The sequence below is a fragment of the Microcaecilia unicolor genome, chromosome 3 (assembly GCF_901765095.1).
Source record: "Microcaecilia unicolor chromosome 3, aMicUni1.1, whole genome shotgun sequence".
Lineage (NCBI taxonomy): Eukaryota > Metazoa > Chordata > Amphibia > Gymnophiona > Siphonopidae > Microcaecilia > Microcaecilia unicolor.
The window spans coordinates 304082704-304099755 of NC_044033.1; the positions used below are offsets into that span (position 1 = coordinate 304082704).

General features: G+C 42.4%; 1 protein-coding gene across 1 annotated transcript in view; it reads right to left on the reverse strand.

The window, feature by feature from the left end:
- Window positions 1–1912: 1912 nt before the first annotated feature.
- Window positions 1913–17052, reverse strand: part of LOC115464633 (transmembrane protease serine 12-like) — a 102651-nt gene continuing 87511 nt past the window's right edge. The window contains exon 5 of the mRNA XM_030194996.1: window positions 1913–1978. Within this exon, the coding sequence (XP_030050856.1) occupies window positions 1958–1978 (21 nt within the window). The 3' untranslated portion in view covers window positions 1913–1957. The remainder of the gene's footprint in view (window positions 1979–17052) is intronic.

Below are 17052 nucleotides of genomic sequence, written 5' to 3' on the forward strand. Positions count from 1 at the left end.
AAAACTGATACAAAGTCTAATTAATTCTGACACTATTTTCCTTTTCAGAGACTGAATGACTAATCAGTAAAAATTTAGTTTTTTTCTGCATTTAACTTGAGCATATGTATTTTTATCCAAAACTCTAAAGTATCAATAACATTGTGAGTGTGATGCAACTGTTGAGTTAATAGGGACTATAACTAATATCGTCAGCATAACTATAAAAATAGACCCCTAATTTCTTCAAGGCATAACTCAATGAATATATAGAGGGCCCCTTTTACTAAGCGGCGATAATAAGCCCAACACGGGCTTACTGCTGGTTAAACAGGAAGTACCACTGGGCTACCGCAGCAGCCCAGCGATACTTCCCATCCCTAGCGCGCCATGTACCCGGTAGTAATCGGGCAGTGTCGTGCGCTGCCCTGTTACAGCTGGGTTAGCGCAGAAGCCCTTACCGCCACCTCAATGGGTGGTGGTAAGGACTTCCCTCCCCCCCCCCCCCCCCGAAATGGCCATGAAGCAAGTGCTTTACTTGCCACACAGCTATTTCCTGCAGGAAATAAGAGACTTCCCTTTTACCCGCTGTGGTAAAAGGGGGCCTCGGAGTGCGTGAAAAACATGCGCCGATGCCAGTGCAAGCCCCCTTTTGCCGCAGTTTGTTAAAAGGGGCCCACAGACATTAAAAAGAAGTGGGGACAAGGAGAACCCTGAGGAACACTACTAGGGTTACTCCATTTCTCCCCAAAATTTCCATCTAATTTTACTCTATAATGATGAAATTTCAGAAAACCGTTTGGCCACCTAATCAGCAATTCCCAAACTTTACCTGCAATAAAATTTCATGATCCACCAAGTCAAACGCACTTGATAGGTCAAACTGTAGTACCCCGCCTTACCTTCGCATACTAATTTGTGAAGTCTTGTAATATCCTTTTGTCTGAGACCAGTAAAAAGAGCATTACAGTAGTTTAAGTGACCTACAACAAAAGCGTGATGTAGTTTCCTGAGAGTATTCTGGATGACAACCCTTCTTATTCAGTGAATTTGCTTCATTTTAAACAAACTATTTTGTATTATAGAGGAAATATGCAGTGGGTAGCAAAGATCGTTGTCAATAATGATACCCAATATTTTCATTTATGAAGCTAAGTATATTTTTGCACTAGAGATCATAAGTGAAATAGGAAGAGAGATTGATGGAGTGTTAGAAAATAGAATGGCGTTTGTCTTGTTTGATTTGTTTCATTTTATGGCTTTGTAGCCAGGAGGCAATGGTATCTAGCTTAGCATTTAGTGATGAGATAATTGAAGGATTATTATAATCAACAGTGCACAAATGCTGTATGTCGTCAGCATACATGAATACAGTAACTTTGAGAGATGGAATCAAAATGGTAAGTGGGGTAAGAAAGATGTTGAATAGTATATGGGCCAAGATCGCTCTCTTTTACAGAAAATGTTCAATGATTATTTAAAAGGATATTACAGTGAAATGCCTGGATTTCTGAAAGACTTGAAAAGTATTCTACCTGATCCATCTATGCTTCCTATCAGAAACTTCTTTCTATATGAGGAACATAACAATAGCCATACTGGGTCAAGACCGATGGTCCATCTAGCCCAATATCCTGCTTCCAGCGCTGGCCAATCCAGATCACAAGTACCTGGTAGAATCCCAGGAATAAGTAATAGCTTTCCCCACGTCTGCCTTAATAGCAGATTATAGACTTTTCCTCCAGGTATTTGCCTAGACCTTTTTTATCCAGATACACTAATTACTGTTACTTGGTAATAAGTTCCAGAGCTTAACTATTTGTTGAGTGAAATTATTTCCTCCTATTTGTTTTAAAGTATTACCATATAACTTCATTGAGTGTCCCCTGGCCTTTGTACTTTTTCAAAGAGTAAATAATTGATTCATGCTTACCCATTCTATTCCACTCAGGAGTTTAGACCCCTGTCATATCCCTCCTCAGAAAACAATGGTGAAAACCTAGAAAAATCAGGAAAACATATTTTATGTTTCAACGGTTTTATTGATGATGAAATAACATGGTGTAACAAATACCATAAAATATAAAACTGCAACGGTATGATAGATCTTCACATATAAGTAGTAAACAGACCATCATCAACTTTTTATGTACTTCCCCCCCCCTCCCTCCCCCCTTGTTTCTGTGTAAGCCAATCAATACTGGGGATAGTGGGTTGAAACGTACATACCATGTATACTGCCAAGGCATTTCACAATAGACTGAGGAGCAAACTTCGCCCCCGTGGACTAAGTCCTTGTATATATTGGCCCCATATGGACATGAACTGTTTTTTCCTCTTCGGGGCTCCCTTCGCCTCTCTGGCTTCCCAGGTGGCCAACTCATGTATCTGGTTCCTCCAGTGCCAATACACTGGTGGATCCGGGTCTATCCACTTCTGTAGAATAGTCTTTCTGGCCACTAAACATACCTTGCGACACCAAATTCTATTTCCTTTCGCCTGGGTCGCAAAAGCTGCTTGTGTGTCTAAGACATAATGATCCCAGGTCCCACCTACTGGGACCTGTGTTATTCTAGTTAGATAACTCTGGATTTGTCTCCAAAAGGCACGTACCTTTGGGCAGCCCCAGAAAGCGTGATATAAGTTGTGTGGGGCTTGATTGCATTTTACACACCTAGTATCACTTGCGGCCCTCATGTGTCCCCATTGTTGCCCTGACATATATGCCCTCATGACCACCCTGTACCCACACTCTCTTAATCTCTCATCTATGGTGAGTGACGGTATGCGTCTCAATGTTGCCCCAATGTCCCATCCTCTTAATGTCCTCCCCGAATCTCTTTCCCATCTTTGTATGATATATCCCAAGTTATTTTGGGGGCAGTGGGACACAAGCGCTCTGTATAAAGTGGAAACTGTCATTCCCGTTATCTCTAGCTTTTGGAAAAATGTGCTGACCAGATGTCCAAGTTTCCGTCTTAGGGCATGCTGGTTTAGATGTAGAATGTAATGCTTGACCTGAGCATAGGCAAAGCGGTCTCCCCAAGTATTCCCTATCTTATCTTGTAATTCCTCATATGTTAGGAGGTTCCCTTCTGGTCCCATCAGGTCCTCCACCCTTGTGATTCCTTTGTTTCCCCATCTTATAAATGTGGCATTACTCTGCCCTGGCTCAAAATTCGGGTTTCCTCTGAGTGCTAACAGTTCCGACGTTGTCGGCATGCCCCCCAAGTTGGTAGCCAGCCCTCTCCAAGCCATGCGCATGGGTTGTAACAGCCGACACCGTCTGAACTGGATCGGAATCTGTCTCTGATCGAGATGTAGGAGGGTTAGAACATCATAGGGGGCAAAATATTCTCGCTCCACCTCTATTGGTGTAAATATATTTGATTGGCCTATCCAATCTCCTATATGTCTCAGCAGGCAAGCCTGGTTGTATAAGGCTATATCAGGCAATCCCATCCCCCCTCGGTGCCATCCTCCCAGTAACGCTTTAAACTGGATCTTGGGCTTCTTTTTCCCCCAGCAGAATCTACTGATAAGTTTTGTGAGTTTCGCCAGGTCTTTTCGGCGTAATCGAATGGGGAGCGTTTGCATGAGGTATAACCACTTAGGAAATATCACCATTTGGATTAGATTTATCCTGCCCCTCAAGGACAATGGTAGGCCATCCCACCCCTCTAGTTTGGTTCTTGTCCCTTCTAACAAAGTGGTAATGTTTAAGTCATGCAATTTCTCCAATTCCATAGTCAATTTTATCCCTAAGTATTTAAAAGATCCTTCCGCCCAGCTTAGTGGAAAACTTTGATCCCATAGTGATTTCACTGTTGCTGAGGAAGCTAAGGCCTCCGACTTAGTCAAATTCAAGCTAAATCCTGCATAGTCACCGTATTCTTTCATCAATTCCATGAGGTCCGCAAAAGACGTCCGGGGTTCCGTCAACAATACCAATAGGTCGTCCGCAAAGGCTGCTAATTTAAATATGGTCCGACCCACTCGGACACCTTGCACTGTTGGGCTAGCCATTATATCTCGAATCAGCGGGTCCAGTGACAAGACAAAGAGTAACGGGGATAATGGGCACCCTTGCCGAGTTCCTCGGCATATTGGGAACTCCTCTGATTCCATCCCATTAACTTTCACCCGTGCTTTTGGATTACAATAGAGAGCCCGGACCGCTGACAGGAATCTACCATCAAACCCATATTTTTCTAGCGTGGAGAACATAAATGGCCAATACACTCTATCAAAAGCCTTTTCTGCATCAAAGCTTATAAGTAAAGAGGGGGTGTCCTTCTTCTGTCTCGTCTCCAATGCCCCGATTATTTTCCTTAGATTCTTAGCTATAACTCTGCCCTCCACGAATCCAACTTGCGCTTCGTGCACTAGCTGGGGTAGTACTTTTTTCATTCGATTGGCCATCAGTTTAGCTAATAATTTAATTTCCACATTAAGAAGTGATATGGGGCGATATGATTCTGGTTGTTGCGGGTCTCTACCTGGTTTTGGGAGCACCACTATTTGCGCTACAGACAAAACCTCCGGCACGCGTTCCGCATCCACCATTGTATTAAAATATTTGGTGAGGGTCGGTGCAATGAACTCTCCCATCATTTTATAAAATTCTATGCGCATGCCATCGGGACCAGGCGCCTTAAAAGGGGTACCCTGCCTAATAGCCAGTAATACCTCTTCAGCTGTAATTGGTTGGTTCAACTTATCCTTATCTCTTTGACTAAGAGTTGGAAGATCTAAATTATCTAAGTACAGGGATCCCGGCATAACCTGTTCCCTTGGCTGCGCATACAGTTCGCTATAGAATTTTGCAAAGGTCTCACAGATTTTATCAGCTGCACGTTCTATTGTCCCCTGGGGCCCTCTGATTTGCAATACTTGTCGTTTATTCCCTCGCGGGTTAGCTAGGCGTGCCAGAAGGCGCCCTGCTTTGTTTCCAAAGCGGTGTAGCTGGAATTTGTAGTATAAGTGGGACTTAGAGGCCCTTTGGTGTAGAAGCATATTCAATGAGGCTTGGGCTTCTAAAAGGTTGCTGCGGTGGGCTTCTAGATGTGTCCTTCCATATGTCTGGCGTGCCTTACACACTAATTTACTTAAACGCAATATTTCTCTATTTCGCGTCTTTCTAATGTGGTGATAATAACTGATTATTTCTCCTCTTATCACTGCTTTTGCTGCGTCCCAAAACAGAACTGGATCTCCTATGTGTTGTTGATTCAAGCTTTCATATTCCTCCCAGCGTTCTTTTAGTTTAGCTTTGAAGATGTCATCTCCTGCTAGGTCTAAGGGAAATTGCCAAGAGCTCCCCTTATGTTGGTTTATTCCCAGCTCCCACTCTAAGTATACCCAGGCATGGTCAGTAATCGTGTAAGGGCCAATAGACACATCCTTTACCCTCTCAAGCATCTCTTCTGATATGAGTATGTAATCTATTCTAGCCTGGGACTCATGCGCTCGTGCGTGATGTGTATAGTCCCGCTCAGTGGGGTGTAACACTCTCCATACATCTATTAGGTCTAATGTCTGTCCCAACTTTTTCAGGCCTTTGTTGGAGGCCACCGTGTCTCTCCTCTGTCCCTGTGAGCTATCTATGGAGGCATCCCACACCGTATTAAAATCCCCACCCACCAGGACATGTTCTCCTGGGTAAGAACTCAGGTGGCGCATCACCTGGTTATAAAAATGTCTGTCATATTGATTGGGAGCATATACATTACAAATTAGCAGCTTCTGACCTGAAACTTCTACTTCCATTAATACAAATCTAGGATGGCGGATGGATTGGTAGACGCTCAACATCGACGCTGACTTTCCCTAGGTGAACGATTGCAATAGCAAAGTTTCCTAAAAATGCCTCACACCAAAAGGAAAGGGGTGGTAAAGGGCTTACCGGTGAAAATCCCGATACCGCCCTAGTGCAGACGACGATGGAGAGGTTTGCCGCCAGTACTCCACGAAGAACCGGCTTGAGTTTCCCCGCAGTGGAGGACGAAGGTGGATCGTCTTTTCCACGGGGAGTTGAGACCTCACTATCCTCGCCGGAAATTAACCCCCCGCCTTGCCCAGCAGGCCTCAGAAGTGGGTTAGGACTTCTAGAAACGTCTGAAGATGGCGAAACAGAAGACCTGTGCACCGGAGCCCAAGATGAGGCCCTGGGACAACAACAGAACAAAGTGGAGTTTAAGACCCCCGAGGCGGTAACTTTGGACACTATCTGGACAGCGATACAGACATTAACGTCCGTTGTAACCCCAATCGTGAGTAAACTAGATTTGGTAACTTCGGCGTTGGATACCTTTAAAAAAGAATCTGAAAAGACTAATATAGCTGTTCAACAGGACTTAAGTATTTTGAAAGAGAAATCTGATTTGCTTATTAAGGATAAGATGGCAATCCATCGAAAGATAGAATACTTTGAAAACTATAATAGACGTTTAAATTTAAGGTTTTTGAATTTCCCTGTTTCCTCTGAATTTAATGCGAAGGAACTGTTTAAAAAATTTCTTATGGAAAATCTTCTATACTCCCCAGAATTGATTCCCCCAATTAACAAAATATATTACTTACCAGATTTGAAAAGGGGAGAAAAATTGAAGACTTCAGGAGATTTACAAAATCTAACAGCCTTCTTGGAACAATCAGTTACTGAAATTCAAACTAGAAAAACTATGCTTGTTTCATTAGTTTTCGAACAGGACGTGAATGCCATATTGAAAATGTACTTTAAAAATTCAACTAAAATGTTTCTTGGAGAAAAGATATGGATATATCCAGATGTGGTGAAAACCACACAAGATAGAAGAAAAGCTTTTTTAGCTTATAGAGAAGAAACTCGATTGCTTGGGGCAAGATTCATTTTGTCATATCCTTGTAAATGTATGATAAACTATTTAGATAAAAAATATGTGTTTTTTGAACCAGAACAGCTGAAAGTCTTTTTAGACATGAAAAAGATAACCAGATAGTGTCCGAAAAAATATAAGATCAGGATTAATATTTAAAAGTGTGGAGTCTATCCAGGCCATATTCATTTAAAATTTGTTTACCACATGTTTAAATTCCATCATTAATGTTTAGTCCCCCATTTTTTTTTGTGGTCTAAGAAAGAATTGAAAATATTATGTTCTTTATATCTTCCTTAGAATACGAGGGGAGAGTTTTGTTTCCTATTTCTTATTACATATATTTTGTTATTCTGTTTTTCTTTAACAAGATTGAATGCTTGTATAAAATGTTGAAATTATAAATAAATAAATAAATAAATAAATAAAAAAAAAAATACAAATCTACCTCCAGGGTCTGCTACTAATGGGCGTACCGAGGCCGCCACTCCTTTACGGAGTAACACTGCTACTCCTCCTTTTTTCCCTTGTGCCCCGGCAGAGATACATTCCCCCACCCACCATGTTTTTAATTTTGCATGTTCCTCTGGGCTGAGGTGCGTCTCTTGCAATAGAGCTATGTCTATATGGTGTCTCTGCAACTGTTGTAGGATTTTTGTTCTTTTTATGGGTGAGTTGATGCCTCCCACATTCCATGTGACTAGCCTAACCATGGTCTGTATGTAGTCTATTCCTCTGTTGGTACTTTCCCAAGTCGTGCATCTTCCCTGGGTGGGCGTCCCAGCCTGCGCCCCCCCAAGTGCATCCTTTATGAGCATTTTGGTCCCTATGCATTACCCTAATCCATCCCCAATTTAACAGTGCTACCCCCCCTCCCCTACCCACCCCTCCCCTTCCAGCCCCCACCTACTTCTTGCTGGCACCATAGGTGCTCTACTTCCGTGTATCCGATCGAGGACCCCCTCAAACTCGCTGCAGTGTGTTTTCTCTCCCTTTACGCATATTTAACAGCATTAACATCAACACTTAACTTGATGGCCCTAAGCATTTAAATATCATTTAAAGCATTCTTGAGCTATGCACGTCCTCCCTTTGCATATACTAATCAACATTATTGTCAACATTTAATTTAAGTATCTAAAGCATTCAAACATCATTTACAGTATTCCGGAGTATTGCACATTATCTCCTCTGTGCTTCCGGACTCCATAACTGGACCTGGAGTATTTTTAGTGTTTAGCATCACGTCTTGGATGTGCTCGGCCTTTCACGTTCTAGCTGATCCACGAATGCTTGGGCTGCATCCACATTTTCATAAAATTGTACAGTTCCATTGTGTTGTACTCGTAGCCTTGCCGGGTATAATAGGCTGAACCGTATTTGTAGGCTGTGGAGCCTTCCGCAGATCCGGGAAAATTGTTTGCGTTGAAGGGACACTTTAGTGGAATAGTCCTGGAAACACATAATCCTTTGCCCTTCCATTTCTAGCTTCCCTCCATTCCTGAGAGCAGCTAGTATTTCCATCTTATGGTGATAGTGGAGCAGTCTGAGTATTACTACCCTCGGCCTATCGTTGAGAGCTCTCCTGGGACCCAGCCGATGAGCTCGTTCTATCTTTACTGGGCCCGCGGTACTTTGAGTCAACAATGTTTTAGAAAGCCAAGGTTCTAAGAAACCCCGCAGTTCAGCATCTTTTATCGATTCAGGTACTCCGACCAGTCTAAGGTTGTTCCTTCGAGAACGGTTCTCCAAATCGTCCACTTTATCTTCCAGTGATGTCACTGCTTTCTTAAGGTGTTCAATATCTGTTGTTGAGTCCTGTGCCTTAGTTTCTACATCGCCTAGTCTTTGCTGTACCTCCTGCAAATCTGCAGTAAAGTTTGTAAACTTCTGGTCCATTCCGTCTAGCTTATCAATTATTTGTTGCAGTTGGTGGCTCATGGCCTCTTCCACTGCAGTTTTCACTTCTGCAACTATTTCCGAGGTCCATGCAGACTTCTCTGACGGGGATGGGGGAGAGCTCTTGTCGGCCATCTTCAGTCCCCCTCCTCTGGATTTCTCCGCCTCCTTTTTTGATCCTCGAGCCGCCATACAAATGTATTAAAGATGGCACTGTTGGGTTGAGGACCTGTTATTACTCCTGATATGTTAGAATGCTGTTGCAGGTTGTGGATCTCTTCTACCAACTGTGATATCCTGTACTCTCAGGGCTGTATTAGAGAGTTTGCTGAGGTACTGCAGAAGAGAGGAAGATGTGTAGTTTAAACCTCTCTAAGGTATGGTTTTCTGCCAGACTCCTTCCCTCTACAGTTTATGCTGGCAGCTTGCGAGTCTTTTTTTTTTTTTTTTTTTTTCCTGAGTCTTTCAGTTGTCTCTCGATTGCAGCTCAGAGCCCCTCACTTCCTGTAATGGCTGCCAGCGTCTCTTTGTCTCGTTTTGCTCCCCTCCCCTTCCCTGGATCTCTAAACTTGCCTGGATTCGTGCACCACCGGATCTACAGGTAATGCTGAGCGCCGCTCATCACCCTCAGCACGGGCTCTTATTTCGCCGATCTCCGGTTCTGCTCCTCCGGTATCGGGCGCATGCGTTTTCCTGTGGGGGAGGAGTGGGCAGTCTCGGTCTTCTTTTTCGCGGCTCTTGCTCGCTGGATTATCGGGCTTTTTTTTTATTATGCGCGCATTCCTCCCGGTTTTAGCGGACTCCCGGGCCGATTTCAATCGAGCAGCTCAGTATTGGGAGCGTGCTATGCGGGGGTCCACGATCGGGGACTCGTGGAGCTCACAGAGTTGCGGCCATCTTGGCCGGCAGCTCCACCGGAAGTCAGGAAAACATATTTTAAAAATGTAATTGAATAGTATTATTTTTTTTATTATTACTGTTTATACTTTAAAAAAAAAAAAAAAAGGAAAAGACCTCATCCAACTGGTACTGATAGTGCTACAATAATGTAGTTCTTAAATGTAATAACGTTTTATCTGTAACCAGTGAAAAAGTAATCATAGGTCAGAAAAACCTCCAAAATCATTCTATTGCCTTAATTTTATCAAGAAAATGTAAACATCTGTGTGTTAAACATCAAGAAAATTTAAACAACTGTACTCCAAGATGAAAAGTCTTAACCTTTTAAACGTTTCTACATATGAGAGGAGTTCATCCCCTTAATCATTTTGATTTGCCCTTCTTTGAACCTTGTCTAATTCTACTATATCTTTTTTGAGATAAGATGACCAGAATTGCACACAATGCTCAAGGTGAGATGGCATCATGGAGTGATACAGGGGCATTATAATTGTTTTATTTTTATCCCTTTCCTAATAATTCCAAGCATTCTGGGGGTTTTTTTGGCAGCCATTGTCGCCATTAGATATTTTTCTTGGGTGGTGCCTCTTCAAATGGAACCTAGCATCAAGTAATTAATTTGGAATTATTCTTTCCAATGTGCATCACTTTGCATTTTCCCCACATTAAATTTCATCTGCCATTTGGATGCCCAGTCTTCCAATTTCCTAAGATCTTCCTCTAATTTTTCACAATCTGCATGCATTTTAACAACTTTGAATAATTTTGTATAATCTGCAAATTTAATCAACTTGGTAGTTCCCATTTCTAGATCATTTATAAATATGTTAAGTAGCACTGGTCCCAGTACAGATCCCTGGGGCACTCCACTATTAACCTTCCTCCATCGAGAGAAATGGCCATCTGAATACCTAACTAAACACTCAATTCTACATGAGTCCCAATCAGGATTCCGATCAAATCATAGCACCAAAACTGTATTAGTGTCTGCAATGAATTCATAAAAAAAAAAAAACAATTGCAAATGGTAAGAACATACTCCTATTACAATTTGACATGTCTAGCGCCTTCGACATGGTTGATCACGGACTATTACTTCATATACTAGAATACTTCGGAATCGGAGGTCCAGTTCTCAAAAGGTTCGAGGGATTTCTTACCACCAGATCTTACCAAGTAACAACGAACGATGAAAGATCACCTCCGTGGATACCGGAATGCGGAGTGCCTCAAGGATCCCCCCTCTCACCAACGCTCTTCAACCTAATGATGATACCATTAGCCAAACTTTTAGCTAATCAAAACCTTAACCCATACATATATGCAGACGACGTCACGATCTACAACCCGTTCAAACATGACCTTAACGAAATCACCAACGAGATCAACCAAAGCCTCCAAATCATGCACACCTGGGCTGACTCATTCCAGCTAAAACTCAATGCAGAAAAAACCCAATGCCTAGTACTCACCTCCCAGTACAACACAAACTACTACTCCACCATAACCACACCATACTGCACTCTTCCCATTTCAGAAAATTTGAAGATTCTTGGAGTTACTATTGACCGAAACCTCACACTTGATACCCACGTGAAGAACACGATGAAAAAGATGTTCTACGCGATGTGGAAACTCAAAAGAGTGAAACCTTTCTTCCCGAGAAACATCTTCCGCACCCTGGTATAGTCAATGGTAATAAGTCACTTGGACTACTGTAACACTTTGTATGCTGGCTGTAGAGAGCAGACTATTAAAAAACTCCAAACAGCTCAGAATACCGCAGCCAGACTCGTATTTGGAAAAACTAAATACGAAAGTGCGAAACCCTTAAGAGAGAAACTACACTGGCTCCCTCTCAAGAAACGCATTGAGTTTAAGATCTGTACGACAGTATACAAAATCATACACGCAGATGCCCCACTCTACATGTTAAACCTAGTAGACCTGCCACCAAGAAATGCCAAAAGATCAGCCCGCAAATTCCTCAACCTGAACTTCCCCAGCTGTAAAGGACTTAAATATAAGCAGGCATACGCCACTACCTTCTCGTACAGAAGTACACAGCTATGGAACGCACTACCCACAGACTTGAAAACCATGGACAATCTATCCAACTTCCGCAAATCTTTGAAGACACATCTCTTCAACAAAGCCTACAAAAAGAACCCTTAACAACTCTCTACTCCCTCATATATCTTCTGATTATTACTGATTGTATCTAAGATTCTGTCATGACTATGTCATAACAACACTCTGTAAGCCACATTGAGCCTGCAAATAGGTGGAATAATGTGGGGTACAAATGCAATAAATAAATAAATAAATAAAATCTAACCCTACCCTCGGTTTTCTATCTAATAACCAGTTCCCAATTGCCTCCTATTCCATGGCTTTTTAATTTTCTCAAGAGTCTCTCATGAGGAACAAAAAGCCTTCTGAAAATCTGTATACACTACATCAACCAACTCACCTTTATTCAAATATTTATTCATGCCTTCAAAGAAATTAATTAAATTGGTGAGGCAAGATTTCCCCTGGCTGTCTCTGACCCTGTCCCCATGTTTGTCTGTGTTCAGTAATTTTATTCTTAAAGTTTCCATTATTTTGCCTAGCACTGAAGTCAGGCTTACCGGTCTGTCATTTTCTGGATCAACACCCCTGGAATCCTTTTTAAAAATCAGCGTTACATTGGCCAATCTTCAGGTACTACAGATGATTTTAATGACAGATTATAGATCACTAACAGCAGATCAGCAATTTCATGTTTGAGTTCCTTCGGTACCCTGGGGTATATACCATCCTGTCCAGGTGATTTACTACTCTTTAATGTGTCTATTTAATTATTGGGATTTATTAACCACCTTTTATGATGAGATTCACCTAAGGTGGTGTGCAGTAGGTACAGCAGCATCAAACTTACAATTTTGTTAATAGCATAACAATAGTAAAATGTACAAGTATAAACATATATACAATGAAAGAGGAAAACTTGAAAACAGCAAATAAAAACCTAATAATAAGATTGCCATAAAACAGGATCAAAAATATACACATTTAACAGCACTTAAATTCAAATAGAGATATAATACGATACAAGCATAATAGTGATGGAATAACTAATAAGCACACAATTAGCACATTCAAATAACACTGCTATAATACTAATGCTTTTTTACAATATAGCTTAAAATATAGCTGAGGGGCCAAGTACAGAAATATAGATGGGGACAAGATGGGTGGTACAGAGTCAGTTGGGATAAATAAATGGGTGGCTAAGCTAAAGGCAACTTCTTTGTACAGTTAATCAAGATGTAAGGAATTGGTCTACGTTACAGTGTGTATAGCAAACTAGTTCAGGTGCAGAATGGGTGTATAGTCAGTCACTCTACGTATTAAAAGCTTGGGAGAAGAGTAGAAGTAGTATCAAGTTATATATAGCCTCTCTTGGAGTAAATTCCAGAGAATGGGGGCTACTCCTGAGAAGGCTCGCTGGTGGGTATCATATCATACAATTTCTTTTGATGAGGGGGCAGATAGTGATGATCCTTGAGAGGATCTTAGAGGTCTCAAAGGTGTGTAGAGTGCTAACTTATTCTTTAAGTATTCTGGCCTATTTTGTCTGAGGGCCTTGAAAATCAGTTTTTTTTTTAATTTAGCCCTGTAAGGTACTGGTAGCCAGTGTAGTTTTTGCAGAAAGGATGTGATGATGTCACACCATTTGCAGCCTTCTTTCAATCGTGCTGTAGCATTCTGAATTAGTTGGAGCTGATACAAACTGGAGAAGCCTAGTGGTTAGTGCAGCGGACTTTGATCCTGGGGAACTGGGTTTGATTCCAACTGCAGCACCTTGTGACGTACGTACATAAGTATTGCCACACTGGGACAGACCAAAGGTCCATCAAGCCCAGCATCCTGTTTCCAACAGTGGCCAATCCAGATCACAAATACCTAGCAAGATCCCCCCAAAAATCTCAATACATTTTATGCTGCTTATCCCAGAAATAAGCAGTGGATTTTCCCCAAGTCAATTTAATAATGGTCTATGGACTTTTCCTTTAAGAAGCCATTCAGGCCCATTTTAAACTCTGCTAAGCTAACCACCTTTACCACATTCTCTGGCAACGAATTCCAGAGTTTAATTACAAGTTACTTAACCTTCTATTGTCCCAGGTACAAATAAGTACCTATATATACCATGAAAACTGCTTTGAATGTAGTTGCAAAAACCACAGAAAGGCAGTATGTCAAGTCCCATTTCCCTTTCTGGTTTGATCAGTGTACAGGGCATTATAACAACAGTCTAGTTGTGATGTTGTCATGGCATGGACTACTGTGGTCAGACTCATCTTTCCAATATATGGAGAGAGATTTTGTAGCTGCCATAGGTGATAGAGACAATTTTTAAATATTATTTGAATTTGCGGGATCAGAGTGAGCAGTATCCCAAGATTCCTTACCTGTGATTTTAGGGGGCATTCATACTTCCCAAAAGGTATTTTGAAGTCAGGTATTTGTCCACTTATGTTAGGTAGCCAAAGAATCTGTTTTGCTTGGATTCAGGCAGAGTTTGTTGTTTGCTCATTCCTGAGTTGCAGTTACTCAGAGTTGTGGGTAGATCTGGTTCAATAAGTATGAGTAGTTGAACATCATCAGCACAGATGTAGAATTTTGTGTCCATTGACTGAAGTAGTTCAGCCAGAGTCTTGAGGTAGATATTAAATGGGAGACAGTATGGTTCTCTGTGGCACTCCACATTTTAGTACCCAATGATGTGCTGTTGCTGAACATAACTGATTGTTGTCTGTCTGACATAGAGGATTTGAACCATGTAAGTACTATGCCACTGATACCTGTTTCTGCCAGACTTGTAAGCATGATATTATGATACACAGTTCAACGGCAGCTGAGAAATCCAGCAACACTAGTATCGAGGCAGATCCCCTTTCACGATTTTTGTGCAGATCATCAAGAAGGGACACAAGAACTGTCTCTGTTCCGTACCCAGGTCTGAAGCCAGATTGACATGGGTCTAGCCAATTACTTTCAATTAGCCAGTCATTGAGTTGAATACAGACTCTTTTCTATATGTTTTGCTAGGAAAGAAATGTTAGAGACTGGTCAGTAGTTTTTGAGCTTGTCCTGGTCAAGTGAGCTCTTTTTCAGGAGGAGGCACACCATAGCTCTTTTAGTGTTGTTGGCAGCTGCCCTTCCACAAGAGAGGTGTTAACAATTTTGTGGCCCCTTCAATGAGGCCTATTCTCGTTTGTTGTACTATCTTTGCTGGTTAGGGATCAAGAGGGCAGGTTGTAGGCCTTTCAGTGTTTTTTCAAGAACTTCCTTTGTAATGTGGTTGAATAACTCTCAGATGGATGTGCATAGAAAGGAAGAGGGAGTGTTCACTTCATTAGCTGGTGGGAGCTTTGATGGGACTGTCTGTAGGTCTCGACCTTTAATTTTGTCGGCAAAGTATGTGGCAAAATCATTGCTGATTAGTTGTGACTAGCAAGGCTGTTCTGCTTTGGGGTTTGCAGTAGGCTGTTTACTGTTTTAAATAGTTGTTTGGCTGGATTTGCAGCTTCTTCTATATGTTGAGAGAACTATTGTTTTTTGGCTGTTGTTAAAGCCTGGCGGTACATTGCTATGTGTTTCTTACAGTTGAGCCTATCTTCTTCTAAGTGAGAGTTTCACCATTTTCTTTCAAGTTTTGACGTCCCTGATGCTTAAGGACTCATAGTTCTAGGGAGAACCATGAGGGACATTTGTTTCTAGAGCATAGGAACTTCCTTAGAGGGGCCATTTTTTCTAATGCCATTACTAAGCGTGCATTACAGATATCAACCTGTTCTGACACTGTCATATTTCCAACCACATGGGGGTAAGACAAAGCCTCCAGGAAGTTATCAGAAGTCAGATTTCTTGTGTCTCAGATTTCCTTCCAAACTTTGATTGGACCCATCTGTTTTATGTGGTCCCTAATAAAAAATGTTCAAAGATGTCAACCCCTTTGCAGAACACCAACAGGCTTATTTTTGAAAGAGAAAGACGCCCATATTTCGACCCAAATCGGGAGATGGGCGCCTTTCTCCCGTGGGCGCCCTTCGGTATAATCGAAAGCCGATTTTGGGCGCCTCCAACTGCAGTCTGTCGCGGAAACGAACAAAGGTGACGGGGGCATGTCGGAGGCGTGGTGAAGGCGGGACTGGGGCATGTTTATCGGTTGAGGAGAGATGGGCGCCCTCGGCTGTTAATGGAAAAAAGGGCAGCAGTAGCGAGAATTTGGGCTGCTCTTTTTTTTACCCTTTTTTTTCACAAACAAGTCCCCAAAAAGTGCCCCAACTGCCCAGATGACCACCCGAGGGAATTGGGGATGACCTCCCCTGACTCCACCTGTGGTTACTAACCCCCCTCCCACCAAAAAAAAAAGAACTTTAAAAACTTTTTTTTCCAGCCTGTATGCCAGCCTCAAATGTCATACCCAGCTCCATGACAGCAGTATGCAGGTCTCTGGAGCAGTTGTTAGTGGGTGCAGTGCACTTCAGGCAGGTGGACCCAGGCCCGCTCACCCACCCCCAAACCTGTTACACTTGTGGTGGTAAATGGGAGCCCTCCAACCCCCCCAAAAACTGACTGTACCCACATGTAGGTGCCCCCCTTCACCCATAAGTGCTATAGTACTGATGTAGAGTTGTGGGGAGTGGGATTTGAGGGGCTCAGCACCTAAGGGAAGGGAGCTATGAACTTGGGAGGTATTTTACTGTTTTTTGTTTTTTTTTTACTTTTTACAAGTGCCCCCTAGGGTGCCCGGTTGGTGTCCTGGCATGTGAGGGGGACCAGTGCACTACGAATCCTGGCCCCTCCCATGACCAAATGCCTTGGATGTGTTCGTTTTTGAGCTGGGCGGCTTCGGTTTCCCTTATCACTGAAAACCAATACCGCCCATCTCAAATCCGCCCAAATCTGATGCATTTGCCTGGCACCAACCGTATTATCGAAACAAAAGATGGACACCCATCTTTTTCGAAAATACGGTCTGTCCCACCCCTTCGCGTACCCGTCCTTGGAGATAGTCGCCCATGGAGATGGGCGTCCATGTTCGATTATGCCGCTCCAAGTCTAGCACATGGCCCTTTTCAAGGACTGGAGATTTAATCAGAAGCAAAGAGTAGGAAGGGTAGGCTCTTCTCAAAGATCAAAGGAGACATGCTGATGAAAATCAACTCTTAGAAAAAGATCACAGGTGACTCAACACAGCTGTGTTTTGGTGCTCCCCGTGCCTTCCTCAGGAGTCTTATGACGTATCGTTGATTGTCTAAAAATGATGATACTATTTATAAGAACAATACTTAGCTTTTGTTTCTTCCAAGAAGCAGTTTCAACTCTCCTTTGGATGTTTTGTTTGATTGCGCTCCTGCCA